Here is a 15,981-nt window from a genome sequence, read left to right as displayed (position 1 = left end):
TATAGTTTGTGGAAACAGCATTTATACATCGGACGAAGACTGCTTATTTTTTCGAATGCTTACTTTCCGTTACTATCTTTAAACATTCGAAGTTCGTACAATATTTCGAGCTCTTATCATTTCGGTTGTCAATTGAATTTTGTATAGTTTGTGAAAACAGCATTTATACATCGGACGAAGACTGCTTATCTTTTTGAATGATTACTTTCTGTTACTATCTTTAAACATTCGAAGTTCGTACAATATTTCTCTTATCATTTCGGTTGTCAATTGAATTTTGTATAGTTTGTGAAAACAGCATTTATACATCGGACGGAGACTGTTTATCTTTTTGAAAGCTTATTTTCTGTTACTATCTTTAAACATTCGAAGTTCGTACAGTATTTCGAGCTCATCATTTCGGTTGTCAATTGAATTTTGTATAGTTTGTGGAAACAGCAATTATACATCGAAGAATGTTTATCTTTTTGAAAAAAAAAGAAATATTAATATATATATAATATATTAGTATAATAATAATAATAATATTGCTTTATTCAGCCTTACGGCCAAGAATTGGACTCGGTTTACAATAACCTATGAATACAAAAAATAACTATCTTATCCACGCATTAATTCTCTTTATAATATATTAGTATATTATTGATGGATTATTGTTATCGATGGGTTTTTGTGATATTTTTACAATAAAATCGGATAGAAATGCGTTGCAAAAATGCAAAACGTGCGTTGCAAGAATGAATGCAACACGGTAAGACTTTGGCGGCAAAGTGCCCGCGCAAGATGTGTTAATATTAATATATTAATATATATATATATAAACTAAGAATTTTGCAGCCTGTTATGCCGCAATCTCCCCTTGATTCAGGGAACATTAATCCGATGTTGCCAGCGAAGTCTATCCGTCTCTGTCGGCTCTGCTAAAACGTTCCGCCGATAAAAAGAAAGAAGACGATCGCTCGATGCGTTCGAGGAGATAGAGACATTCCGAGGAAGCAATTTCTCGCAAACGAAACAAGCGGCTGGCATTCCTGTCAGCTCAGCGTTGCGAGAGCCTACATCAAACGCAACGAGGCTTTTCGGAATTCATCACGCGAAAGGCAAGCAACACTTTCGGAAGCGGCGTCACTGCGAGCGCCGAAGGAATGTCCCCTTGTTGCGTGACCTTTCGAGGCTCGATTACACAGACCGGAAGCCCATCGCGTTGATGGGACACATCCGACAGGCTGTCGGCGACAGGCCGGACAAAAGTGACTCGCAAAATAGTGGCTCGGAGCCGCCGGAAACGGAAAATGATCGATAAAAGTGTTCCGGGAGCGCGGCCCTGCTTCGATCGAGTTGTAAAAATATCACTGTGACACACACGGTGCCGTACAACTGGGACAAATGATTTTACGTGGACACGGTGTGTTCTAATGCAACGGAACGTAGTTTTTCGGAGACCGTCGACTGCTGCGCTTGAAATCAGTGGAAACAGCGAGCGATGGTCAGACAGTCTTGCTCGTTCTTATTCTGCCCGAGTGCGTCACGAATTTTTCTCTTTGTTAGGTCATTCCAAAATTTGAAGATAAAATACAGTACACTTTAAAATAACAGTTATAATAATCAATTGAGCAGTAATATTACTCAATTATGCAATCATCGCCATTTTCTATAATATACAGAAACCACTGCGCGATTTTTCTCCAAAAAGCATGTTTAAGCTACTGAATATCAGGCAGAAATTTTTAATAAATGTTTACGAGTAACTATTTTTCTCTCAGACCGGACATTTCTCATACATTGGATCAAACTCTACCTCGGAATTCACATATTCGAACTGGAAATCACAAAGGGCCAGTAAAGTATATCCTACATTCTTGGCAAACAGAATTTTACCGTCTTTAAAACGCAACTTTGTACAAGCTTCTTCCATTCTGTCGCGCAATATATTTTCTTCTGTGAAAAACGAGTCGCAGGCCACCGTCAAACAGGGCTTACTCCCTCGATTCTCCCTTTGGAATCGCTACTCACGCGCCAGAGAGCCCTTTGCCCAACGCAAATCAAGTAACAGGCCGGCATAACGTGGGAATTGCGTGCTAATGGAATTGTCAGTCGGCCCCATGATTGAATTTGAACTGTGCTCGTCGCTCTTTCCCTTCCATGGCATGTCCAGGATGATTCGAACCGTCGATCTTACTCCTTTCTTACGAGACACTTTTCGTTAATTATGACCTTCGGATATTCACCAAAAAATACGAGATCGCGGAGCGGTGCCCTTTGGATAAATAATTAGTAGATTGCGTTTCCTTATGCAAAATAAAAATTTTCTTCGTCAATTGCAACGGACAAGAGCCAGATAAGAATCTCAATTCTTTTTTAATAATTTCAGCGAGTTGGAAATGTGCATATTCTTAAATACTCTTTAACTTTACTCTGTTTTAACTCTTAGCACTCGAATGGCGACTGTAAGTGGCCACTAAAAATTCCTGTATCATTATTCAAAATATACATGAATATATATATATATATTCACATGATGATAAATATATATATATATATATATATATATATATATATATATATATATATATATATATAATACATGATACGCTACTACATGGTATGCTGCTGCTTACTATATATTTTTTACATGATTAAATTTGTTTGTATTTAATAAATTACTAAACATTTTCGTATGTATAGCATGAAAAAATATATATACATGGGAAATATTCTAGGCCGGGAGAAATGTTTCATTTTAGGGTTAAAATGGCTTCGAGTGCAAAGGGTTAAATTTCATCAGTTTTAATATAGATAAATGCATAAAATCCGCAGTCTAATAATTAACCACTAAGCAAGATGAAATGCGAGGTACCGGATAGGTTAATGCGACCTCTCGTCGCTCGTTGTTTGGAAAATTTTCGGCGCTGTTTCTACTTTTTTTTTTTGGGAGTTCGCACACGTTCGTCACGCGTATATCCATCGTCGCCGGTGATATTGCAAGCTGGCGTACACGCGGATTCGAGCTGGGGGCGCGGTCGCGACCATAAATCCTCCGTAAAGCCGCGGAACCGTTCGGAACATAGTTGGACGGGTTAGGTTCGCGTGCTCACCTGTCGGTTTGCGTGTCGGTCGGCTGCAATTGCGGCAACGACTGGGCCGGCAGTAATCTCTGGGCTTGGCTCTCCTTCTTGCTGGTTCTAGCCGTTTCTTTGTCTTCCGATTCGTGCCTCGACTCATCCCCGCACGATTTCTCCTCCACCTATCACCGAAATCAGACGGGAATTAGCCTACCGGTTCGCCTAATGCGCCCGCTACGATCTTGTCAGAGAAATTTTCGGACGGTTCCACTCTGTTCGAAAAATTCTCAGAAAAATTCAGAAGCTACATTTATATATACTAATTCACAACGAGTCCAAGAAGAACACTAAATTTCCGATTCTCGGGAAACGGACAATTGCATTAGAAAAAAAAAATAGTACGCTAATAAATTTGGACTCGTTTTCTATTGCCATCATGTTTTCAATTACAACAGAGCGCAGAGTAATTAATTTTCGCGTTAAATGAAAATCATCGCATCACCATTTGCGTTCGAATCAATTGTGATGCAGTGCTTCAGGGACCTCATTATGCAATTCCGGGACAATTAACATACGATGCAAATAATTTCGAATAATTCCCGTTTTCGCGTTAGCGGAGCCGGAAACTGAAACACGGACGTACCGGTTTCTGTCTAGAAATGATAAATAATAAATAAGCACGTTCGCATGAACACGCGAATAAATACGTTGCAAGCCGTTCCCTTGCATTTTGTAAAATCGATCGATCCATTCATCGATCGACCAGAGACCAGGCAAATTTCACCGTTGATTCCATTATGAATTTTGCGTAACCGTTGCTTGTCGTGCTCCGCTGCCACTCTGATCGTAAGTCGGTAATAATCAACGATTACGGAAAATAACGTTGTTCATCGTCGGCCGTAAACTCTCGTGCAAACGGATACTTTTACAATGGATTTGAATAACGAGCGCCCATTCGAGGCGCGAATTTACGTGTAATCAGATTACAGTTCGCGCGACGACGGTGCGCGAAACAATGTCACGTTCCCAACAGTGGATGATTGCCGACAGCTTTTAGTTCAGCGTCATCTTAATATGATTACAGTCATTCGATTGTTCCTCTTCTGTACAATATCGTGTATATCAATTTTGCGCGATTACAGTCATTCGATTTGCCTGTGGCGCAATGTCGCTTTAGGGCCCTTCGCGTTCCCTCTAATGTCGCATATTACATTTTAATTAATCAACTGTGTATTGGTACCGTTTGCAGGACCGATCAAACCCTGTCGATTCAGCCGTGTGATACGCGAATCTTCAATTCTCCAAGTGCTCTGCGTTACTTTTTAATTAATCAACTACGTTCTACGGTTACCATTTGTTTAAGAAATTAAAGCCTGAATATGTTATCTTATAGCTCGTTTGAAGTATTCCAGAACGTCTTGTTTTAATTTCAATTGATCACTGCTCTCGAACACCGTATGTTAATTTCAATTGACCGACTGCATTGTACTGTCACCGTCTGTTTAACCGATCAAAGCCATTCAATGTGTCTGTGTGCTATGCGAATTTGTGGTTCCTAATGATAATACTCTTTCGTATTGTATATTAATGTGAATTGACCAACCGCGTTCGATTGTTACTCTCGGTGGACGGATTCAAGCCAATCAATTAAACCGTCTGTATAACTAATTTCAGGTGAACAACTGCATTCTATTGTTACGATTTGTTTACGCGATTAAGGTCACTCGATTTATGCGTACAACAGACCAATCTGTATTGATATTCTCTCAAACCGTACACGAATTCTTGTCGATTCTTATCGCCTTCTACTCTGATTACATATTTTCCAGAAACTCTAGGGACCTTGTCAAAAGATCATACACTCGTGCCACTATTAACCCTTAGCACTCGAATGGTGACTGTAAGGCACCACTAAGAATTGCTATATCATTATTCAAAATTTTTTTAAATTATTAAATTTGGTTGTATTTAATAAATTACTGAACAGTTCAGTTTTGTTGGAGTAAATTGCATCATTCCCGTATGTATAACACGAAAAATATATATATAGAAGGGAAATATTCTAGGTCGGAAGAAATGTTTTGTTTTTGGGGTTATAATAGCTTCGAGTGCAAAGGGTTAAAGCATGCAGCTCGAAACGACAGGCGAGGAAACATTTCCGGAAAAAGAATTTCTAAAGATATTCACCTACGACTTGGTCCGTTCGATTCGCTCCGCGAGGAAGCAACAATGATCGAAGACGATCGATCAATTACATCCGATACACAGATAAATCGGGCGACTTCAATTACTCCGGAAGCGTCCGAGCAAAGGATAAATTTCGCGAACGTGCAGCAGAAGAATTCGACCGGCACGCACGTCCGCGCAATTGTTCTTCCGCAGCGGAGCTCTAATCAACGGAATTTTTCTTGTTTAAGGCTAATTCAATTAGAGCGATCCCCGTACCGTTATGGGATAGAGAGAGACCTGCCGTTCCACGGAGTCCCCCGGAATACCCGTGGCTTCCGGTTCCGCGTGTCTCTCGTCCTCGGTCATCTCTCCGGCGATGCAAGACGGTCTCTGTCCTGTTGTCCCTCCGAATGTCGTCTTCAACTTCCCACAGCTTCCATCGCGGCTTCTCTCGATCGATCACCGATCCTCGGCTGGATCTTCTCGCTGGATCGCGACAGGCAAACACATCGATCTTAATCGGAAACTTTAATTGCGCCCAGGAAAGCGGAATTGATTGATCGAACCGACCCTTTAGTTCACCGTTTCAGCGAGCGTTCGCTATTTCGTTTTCACCGAAATGCAGAAATTACTAGTGACAATTAGTAGCGGTTAGGGTCCATTAAGGTTAACCCGGGAAGCATGCAACTCGTGTTTTTTAAAACATACTCTATAACAAAATATACAACTCGTGTAATTTTGACTATTTCTGCTTGAGAGAAATCGCGCGTACACTTCAAATACCAGTAAACATGTATGCAAGTAAAGGGTGCAATAGTTTTTCCGTAAAAAATTCCTAAAAATAATCGTTACACCTCATCGAATAATTTTTATTTTGAATTTCGCGCCAGAGCGAATCTGCCCGACGATTCGAGCGTTTCTGGTAGGTTCGATTAGAAACCAGAAGAATTAGGGCAGCGAGTCATTTTTTTGCGAGGACGCACCTAGTGTGCTGTTTTCGCGGATGTCGCGTCGCGAGAACCATAACTGCGCAGAGAACTGGGACAGACCGAGGAAACGCCGGTCGGCGGAAAACAAATTCACGGGTCCGAGGCTTTTCAAGGATCGTCCGGAGAGTTTGATATCGGATTTATCGGACGGGGCTGGCTCGTTCTTGCGAGATCGAGATTATCGGATGAACGACCCTCGCCGGGGATCTTATTACCCGGTGATCGGGTCCTCGTAATGAGTCCCCCATCCCTATGCGGTCTCTGCCTCGGATAATAGAGTCAGACTCCCAGAAGAAGCTGGCGAATCCGATTGGAGACTCGAGGCTTTCAAACAGCATAAACACTGAATTATATTCGATGGATATAACAACATTTCATAATTGTTACCGCTAACGTCAGCATAACGGGACGCTTCCAGGCGAATTCACATTGCTCCGTGGCTTACGTCGAATTTGTGCTTTTATTGCAACAGGCCTTAAATATTTGGCTGAAGCAGGCCTGGGCAACTTGCGGCTCGCGAGCCACGGACGACTCTTCCCCCTACTCCTTTTTTCTCCCCACCAAACTCCTGTGGAGTGTAGGTGGGCAACTTCTTCCCCGCCGTCGCTTCACGACCCCCACCACCAGTGTACAGGTTCCCCCACCACTCCATATTACTCTACTTTTATCACCCCTTCTCCTACACTTTATAGGAGCATGGTGGGGGGACTCAGGAGTGGGAAGAGGATTCGCTTGTGGCTCGCGTGCCACCAGTTGCACAGGCCTGATGTACTATGCGTTCATCAGGAGATGGCAGTGATTCGACAGTTAGGCGCAGGGGGATCTGCGTGACCCCACTCCTGACCCCGGGCGACGGACCCCATTCGTAGGCTCTGGCGGGAACCACCACATCGCTCTGTTCCAGTCACAAAATTGTTTCAAATTTTCGAAGCCCAAAATTAGCGAAGTACTACATTGCCAGCGGAGAATTAAATCGACGTAGACAAAGTTCAAACATTGCTAATGTTTCTTCTACGGAGACCATTTTAACCCTTTGCACTCGAGTGGTGACTCTGAAGGGCCACTAAAAATTGTTGTGGCACTGTTTCAAAGAAATTACAAGAAATATTACAAAATATTTGTTACATTGCAAAATTTGTATTCAATAGATTACTAAACATTTAAATATTATATCAGAACGTTATGGAAATCGGATCAGTTTCGTATGAATTTAATGAAAATATTCTAAGACGGAAGAAAAATTTTGTTTTAGAATTAAAATAACGCCGAGTGCAAAGGGTTAATAAGCGTCCTAAAATGACTAGTTCGCTTGGAACGTTTATTAGAAAATATTTGTTCTACAGGAAGACGTTCGAAGACGTTCCCAAGGATAACATTGCCTTCTGTGATATCAAAATATCAGCGAACTATCTTAGCGAGAAAACACAATTTTCCTACGTCAGAGTACCGTGCTGCACATCGACACGTTCGCCGACAAATTTCAAATTGCGAAGAGGAACGGATTAATTCTCGGCAGCGAATTCGAACTCGTTAGCACAATTCGTTTGATTTCGGGAAACATTCTCAAGCGTGGATCGTGCGGTGGAATTAGGTTCAGCGTTTCGTCTGAGAGCTCTAATTTTCAACGAAGTACGCACCGGCCATTTGATATGAGAATCCCGTTCTGCCGCCTGTTCTGAACTTGCCCGCTTCATGCTTTATTCAAATCGGAATGGTGGTCTGTCACGCGCAATCGATCATCCGCAGGTAGCAGGACTCGAGCATCGACCTCTATTTAGGTATTCATGGGAATTTTTCTTTCGTTCGCGCGGAGCCTGCGTGTATCGAAGAAAGGCTTTCTCTGTCCCGCTTTCTCACCGGTTCTCTTTCTATCGAAGGATAATGAATTCAGAGGCGTTTCCGGCCGGCTGGCAGGTTTGTTCTATTTCGAAGGGTGAATAGTTAACCCTCGGAGAGCCGACATTTCGACCACGGTAAATGACGTACGCGTTCTTTTGCACTGTGGAACAGGTTTTCCTGAACGAAGTAGGCCAGGTATTTAAAGGTGTTGCGAACAATTATTAACACTTTAATGGCCGCACGTCTACGCAAACGTCGCCAGGGGCCGGCAATATTTTTGAAGAATTAAGTTAAAAAAACTTTATTAAATTCACGAAATAATTCAACATATCCACACTTGTTTACATTCATAAATCATCCCACAGATGTGGTACTGGCCAATAATCGTCGGCGGTAGCATCACACACACGTTGTGTGAGCGGCCATTAAAGTGTTAATGTAAATCAGAAGTTTCGAGTCTCATTTGTGTCGATCTGCTGGGGGAATAGCAATCTTTCGGATGGTTCGTTGTACAAAGCTCAATGTCGCTTCTCTCTTTGTGAAAAAATTTCTAGGCATTGTTGAAACATAAGGGGAAGTGCATATGAAAATTATTTGTTGGAAGGTTCCGTTGTTTTTCCGGGAGAAAATTCTGAAGACAGCTCATTCATAGACAAAGAACGGACAACTAGATTTACATTTGTGTGATGCAATTAGTAGTTGAAATTTATTTAATTTAGTTTCGTATTCTGAAGTGCTCGTCTCTGATTAAATTCGCCGTTCACTGCAAACTGCAGACTCGAAAATTCCCCTTGAAATTTCCTTTCACCGAATTATTCCGATTTTCTGGAATCTTGGAGACTGGCATTCGAAAGTGTTAATACGTGTTCCACGTTACATATTGTCTCTCTACCGATCCAGGTTAACAAAAGATCAACGGTATCGACGAGCTGTCGATTTTTCCCGACGGTCTTGTCTTTCTCGTCGAGAAGAGCACGGCGACAGCTCCCCGGGGACGTTTCCCGGCTGTGCGATCTATTGTGCGAGCCTTTGTTCCCGGCCGACGGATCGAAACTCGAGAAACCATTCGCAAACCGATCCAGTCGAATCTGTCCACTTTTTCGTAAGGTAGTCAGTTAAAAGCAGTGTTCAGTTTCTTCGAAATAAAAAATTTTAGATTGTTGCCCATGAAGAGAAAACGTAAAACATATTTCTTAAAGTAAACACCATGGTAATCGTCATATCCTGTCAACAAACGACGACTTTTTCAAGGTAGAGTGGGGAGACAAGATTAAGATCTAGCGACTCTGCTTAGAGTAGGCCTGGGCAACTTTTTCCCCGCCGTCGCTTTACGACCCCCACTCTCAACTATTTCATATTGCCCTTGCCCGGTGTCGCCAGTCGAGAGGAGGGGAGTATGCACGACAGAGACGGGACGGGTCACGTGACCGGCAGTGGGGGAAGCGTGGGGAATAGCGCGGTAGAAGGGGAAGTTAGAGTGGGGGAACAAGTGTTGAATGTACACTCCACAGGAGTTTGGTGGGGGGACCCAGAAGTAGGGGGAGGAGTAGTCCGTGGCTCGCGAGCCGCAAGTTGCCCAGGCCTGGCTCAGGAGATCAGCTTTGTACCTTGAAATTATATGTAATTTCTTGATTAAAATATTTTGTAACATACTGAAGTCGGACATAGAGAACGAATGAGAAACGGTGTACGTCGCGAGCGATCAAAAATCATATTCAGTATAGACGCAGCCTAACTTTAGACGGGTATGTCGCCGGCCGGTATGCAAATGTTTGAGTATCGATCGCACGCGGCTCGTTTAACGGCGGCGTATCTCGCGTGCTCCTGCCACGCGAATACTTTGCTAAGATTATTTGCCGATACTCGAGTTACGGGTTTACCAAGGACCAACGGTGCTCCTCGCGACGACAAATGGTAATTGCGTAGAACAGTCTGCTGGTTCACGAATTTCACACGCCTTGAAATGTCAAGGTTAACTCTTCAACGTGTCCTCACTCGGGACGACAGAATGTTCACGTAAACAAGTAGGTCATCTTTGAGAATTTATTGCAAGAAAACTGAACGACGCAGAGCTGGGAGACTCGTTGCAGTAGACGCTGCCATGATTCGACGTAATGGAGGTATTTTTCTAAAGTACTGCACTTAACGGTGCTTGTCGTAGGCAGCGTTGACTTGCTCATAGAGGAAAATATTTGTCGTTCTGGAAATACGCAGCTTTTCGTAAAATTGTCAAAAGATTAAAAAGAATAGGATAGTAGTGTTAGTTTTACGTAGGTACTGAAGCGAAGATTATGGTTTCACCTGAATAGAGTTCTTGCATTATTCAGGAACACTTTTTCATTCAATTTTTCATCTTGAGAACTTTTTCCCGAAGAAAATGAATGAACCTCTTTTTATTAAAGAGTAGCTTATTTGAAAGTACAAATATTCCACAATTTTTACTAATTTTTTAGTAAAATGGTTGTTCCTCGATGTGTTTTGAAAATACACCCAGAGGACAGATTTTTCACGAATGTTTTTGTTTGCGTCGGAAAGCAACATGCAGGATTGAAATAATAACAACTTCGTCAATACGAATAACGTGAAAACGAGCACGACTGATGAATGGAAACTGAAAGGTTAATGTGTCACCGTGTCCGGTGAACAAACGAAAGATTATCGTGAAAACAAATCGTTCCGACTTCGCGTTTCAAAAATGCGAAATATGAAACTGCGAGAACATTTTATGAATTTAAGAATGTATTATTTACGACACAAACGAAAGTTCTCAGAATCAACGGGACAATTATTATTTTGCACAACGGTCCGCAAATATCACTGAGCTCGTTCGATCCGCTAATTAACGAACAATACCTCGTTTCAAAATCCGAAGCCGGACTTTTGAGTTCTTCCAGATTCGGAATGTCTTCAGTATCACATTTGCGTTGTAATACGCGGAAAATGGCGCGATAACGGGACGATCATTCTCTGCGGGCGAGAGAACAAATAGTCGCAGAATGCTTCGGATTGGGAACGAACTATGTCCGCGTGTCGGCGACGGATTTCGCGGACGCGACAATCTGCGTGTCCGCGGAAATCGACGATCGCGGTTTCACCGATTTAATTGTCCCTGCAACCTGTTCGCTGCAGTTGCAGCACCCGTTCGATCCAATATTGCGCGCGCTGATCCGCCGACAGGTCGGACACGCAAATTGAAAACACTCGACGGAGTGAATTTGTGAACAAAAACAAAACGCCGCGCCGTGCGATCTAATGATCGACGAAATAGTAACTCGAGGTAACGAGAACTGCTCGAGCTCGTTATTTTTACTATAATATATTAATTGGCTGTGTTCGGACCGCAGTTTTTCGAGCGAATCCGAAATTACCAACATTACGCTGTGCCGAAAGTTTCTGTCTCGATGTACTCGTTTAAGAATTTTAGATAAAGCACACACATAAACAGCGGATCTTAAGATCCGCGGAAAATAAGATTTTTATAACCTAAACGTGAGACGGAAAAATTCAAGTCCAATTTTGTGTTTTAATCATTTTAATAAGTTGAAAACACTGCGACACAATTCCTCAGTTTTGTATTTCCTAAAAATCCCAGCAGGATTGATAATTCTCCAATTCGCCACAATAATAAAATAAAACTAAGTTTCTACACCTGGTCAAAGACTAGTGTCATCTATTGAAGTTAGAAACAACATGGAACATTTGAATTTTGCTGGAAGATCTATCTGCGATTTCTTGCAATTTTCGAAATTGAATCTCTCTCGACTCGCTAGATCCCGGGCTCGAAGCGGCCAGCCGTTTTCAACCTGTTGCGATCTCGCGAAAATCGATCGGCCAACGATCCGTCCGCGCTGATCTCGAGGATGATTCGATCGCGAACAGATGGATCGTTGCGTAAGCCGATCGACGAGACACGCGCACTATTTATACTGCCGTTGTCGGACTGTCCTTTGCGCGGACGCGAATAGCATCGATTGTAATCCGACACAAAGCCAATCTTAATTAACCGATTGTCAGGTAAACACACCGAGTAGTCCGTTAATTATCCGACGTGGATCTCGGTCCGATGAGCACAGAGCCGACGATTAAGCCACGATTATGGGAGCAGGAGGACTTTTCGATCGACGATAATGCGCTCTCTTTCCTCCTTTTTTTATACTAATACTACAATTCTCTTCGTCCTCGGAGTGATACTGATTCATTTTTTCGCTGGGGTCCGAAGATGAAAGAGGTGCAAATCAAAACAGCTAATGAATATTGAGTAATTCTGCGAAAGTAAAACACAATAATATTGACGAATGTTGCGTTCGTTTTACATAAGCCACAGTAATGTTATGATTATTTCTCTAAATGGCAATTAAATCTTGAGACGGGCTGAACCAAACAGACCTGGAATTGACTAACACCACTTTTGCATCAAACAGTTCGCGTATTTCGATGTTGTGAAATTTTTCTGACAAAAGAAGAGGCGTTCCTGCAGATTCAACCGTTGCAAAGTAAAAAATATGGAATCGGGTTTTCGGTCGATGTCTGTGCTTTTAGAGTTCGAGCCTAGAATCGCATTAGTAGAACCTCGAAAGCCTCGAGGCTTTAAATTCGGGTTGCGGGGAAATTTTCAGCGGCTGATGCGCCTCGAAAGCCGTCGTATTTTCACGGGATTATATCGACTGATCGAGCGGTTTCCTCTGGGTCCGGCACAAAATGATCCACGCCTGAATAATGCAACCGCGAGCTTAATCCGCGAACAACATCTCGTTCCCGTGATTTCGATGCGCTCGTCACCGATACACACGCACGTATATTTCGCTTCATCGATGGTGCGAAACGCGAGCCGATAATTCTATACCAATTGCACGTATCTCTCCGCGTCCCTGTTTGCTCGGTGCTAAAATTATCGAGCATTCGAAATTACTATATTTTATTACCGCGCGGGAAGAAACTGGATTGCGCTCGGTTCAATTTCAATATTAATCGCGATACGTGCCAATGATAATTGCCATTATTTATTAATAATAGTAACAATAATAATTTATCATTTATTAATCGTAATAATAATTATTATCTATTATTTACTGATAATAATCGCAATTATTATTTAATCAATAGTCCCTTTCCAGTTACAAAAACAATTTCTCAAACAGAAAATTATTTCTTCTAGTTACAAAGGAATAGAATTTTATTTCGACCTAAACAAGAAAATAGCAATGTCCTCGCGGAAAATTTTCGCAAACGCATTCCTGGAATCCCGGAAGAAACCTCGGGGCAATTTCGATTTTTCCGAGCAACTAAAGTGTCTTGGCGACGGATTTTTTCGGCTGGGTTTTCCGGAGCGTTTGGCAGCGTCGCAAGCCGAAATCCTCCGTCCTCGGGGTTCGCCATTTTCGCGTGCAAGGTTTGACCCGCGCAGACCCGGCGCATGCAAATCGGTGTCGGTATCGATAACCTCTATCGCGTTTCGGGAAGGAAGCGTCTGGTTGTTCCTCCTAGCGGGAAACAGGCGGTGTTCTCATGAAAAATTGATGAGAACCAGCCCGTCGAAAAACCGCTCGCGAAATTACCGACCGCGAACGCCGCAGAGACCCGAGGACCGTTTTTCGCGAATTTCTTTCGCAAGCCTTCGGGCGCTCCACTCGGCTATTCATCGAGCCGAATAATCAGACTAGAGTAATTCTGTCCGACGAATAAATGACTGGCCTCCTCGCCGCCGTCGTCGCGCGTCGCTCACGGGGCTCGTGACGTCGAATTAATCCGCAGTTAATTACCGGCGCATTAATTAACTCCGAGAAGATTACCGGAGAACAGTTGCTCCGTCCAACTTCCGAAAGTTAGCGACCCTGGCACCCGGCTGTCAGAATTACAAGACGGCACACGCTCCCCAACCCGACCCCGAAATCACCTAATTTCCCTGATTCGTGGTTCCGCTGTCGGGAGTCGGCGAATGACTTAATACAGTGGCTGCGACGAGTATACATGCCGATAAAACAGGTTTTATGCATTTATGACGAGAACGAGTGGGTGGAACATGAAACGGTAAAGGGATAACAGATTTTATGGTAAAAATGAATTGGTCAAATAAAAAATTGAAAAGAAAGATGTATGTTATTTTCGACTTATTAGAATGATTAAAAGAGGAATCTTTATTTCACTTCTATTTCTTAGAATTGACTCAATTTTTATAATAATTATCAAAAATTTTTATTTAACTCCAGTACCTTGCCCAGTAATCGGTAACTGAAGAGGTGATTCTACACGCAAAAAGTTGAAAATAAAACTTGTTCATACGACCCTGTGTTTTCCATAAAATCGAGTTTGAAAAAGTTCGCGCGCTTAGCATTTGTAAGAAGTAGAATCGGTAGGTCATGGACAGACGCGTCAGGCGATACCTATTCAATAGCACGCGTGCGATCTTATTGGTACGACCGGAGAAAATGCCTGCACAGAGATTTCGCGCGAACACACTTCTGTCTCGTCAATGGAAGGACGAAGGTCGGCTTCTCGTCTCTTTGACGATTTAAAAAGTGCCATAAAGTACTCGGCGCGAAGACACTCCCATTTTAGTCGGTGCACGGTCTGCCGTTCCTTTGAAAAATCGTGAATGCATTTACGGGAATATCGCGCAAAGATCAGCCTCTTTTGTCAACTGAAACGCGAAGGCCGGCTCGTCGTTCCTTTGAGAAATTTTAAAAAATGGCTTCATAAAGATTTCGCCCGAAGACGCGAATTAAAAGACGAAGGGCCGGTTTTTGCCATTCCTTTGACAATTTGTATCGCCGCCTCTGCAAATGTTTCGCGCATCAAAACGAACATGAACTTGGACGTGGACTTTCCTTCGATCATCTCGGCGACACAGCGTGGGTTGCGTTTAATATTTTTAATGAGTCTGTTCTTGCAAATTCAATCTTCCTTTCAATTTTCGAAGTACCTTCGCTATTACTTTCGATTCGTAATGCGTCTTCAAAGCAGCTGCTTTCAGTGATCGAGATTAATTGGTCCAAGTGAAAGGCAACTTTAGAAATCCGTGTACACGCGTTTGGTAGCAGACTGGTCATCGAAACCAAAATCCAGCAATTCCACGTGGAAAAGTCTATCGAAAATGTGGAATACTAAATCCGTTCCCGAGATAATTAATTTTAGTAGTGGTCGCACAGTGTAAGCAGAAACGGAGTGCCATGAACGGACAAGATAACATCCAATTCGTCCGCGCGTTGGACGATCCTTTGAATTCGATCGTCTCGCAGCGAAACGAAATTATGTTTCATGTTTTAATGAGTTTGCTTTTGCGGATCCAATATTCCTTTCGAATTTCATTTCGTGATCCCGTTTGATTCTTCGCGTTACTAGACCGCGGATTTTGTGTGTGCGCAAACGAGTGGGTGGTCTGTCAACCAGTAAACACATAGGAGTCCCGAAACGGTGTCGCAATAATTTTCGATCAATTTCTATTTACCCACGTCACGCGGAGATCATATTATTTCAAATCAATCTCCAATTAACTCCGGTCGCAATCGAGGCGGAGGATCCTTGTTCCGCGCGAAGGTCCTCATTTCCGCTGAACTGCGGAATTTTATGCAAAAGTCTGCAGATACAAAGAATTCCTTTCCGTAACGGTATTAATTATTGATACAACAGTATCTCTGAATTCCTGATACATTTCCACTGTTCGGCGCTTGATTGACTCGTTTTTGCCGTGATTGCGTAAAATCCGCAGTAACTCTGCTGTACTACAGAATTAATTCATTTCTGACAAAAACGAATCGGTGAAACACGAAACTGCGAAAGCATAACAAGAGTTGCAGAATATTTCCGCGCTACTCCCGACCAATTAAAATTATTCAAGGGAGAGACAAATTCTTGTTTACCTTCTGCTAACTCACTTAAAAGTTCTTATTTCGCGCACAGTTCCGCGGTCTGGTTATTGCTTTCGG

General features: G+C 42.6%; 2 protein-coding genes across 3 annotated transcripts in view; one reads left to right on the top strand and one right to left on the bottom strand.

The window, feature by feature from the left end:
* LOC143359454 (sex-regulated protein janus-A) overlaps positions 1-15,981 on the top strand; it is a 92,578-nt gene that overhangs the window by 50,165 nt on the left and 26,432 nt on the right. The window lies entirely within an intron of this gene.
* The window catches only part of LOC143359453 (phosrestin-2), a 65,285-nt gene that overhangs the window by 48,397 nt on the left and 907 nt on the right, over positions 1-15,981 (bottom strand). For both annotated transcript variants that reach the window (XM_076797381.1, XM_076797382.1), the window contains exons 2-3: positions 5,508-5,717; positions 3,096-3,244 (exon numbers count right to left, since the gene is read on the bottom strand). In XM_076797381.1, coding sequence (XP_076653496.1) covers positions 3,096-3,244; positions 5,508-5,597 — 239 coding nt within the window. In that variant the 5' untranslated portion in view covers positions 5,598-5,717. The remainder of the gene's footprint in view (positions 1-3,095; positions 3,245-5,507; positions 5,718-15,981) is intronic.

This window comes from Halictus rubicundus, chromosome 12 (assembly GCF_050948215.1).
Source record: "Halictus rubicundus isolate RS-2024b chromosome 12, iyHalRubi1_principal, whole genome shotgun sequence".
NCBI lineage: Eukaryota > Metazoa > Arthropoda > Insecta > Hymenoptera > Halictidae > Halictus > Halictus rubicundus.
This window is presented reverse-complemented; position numbering and strand designations above follow the sequence as displayed.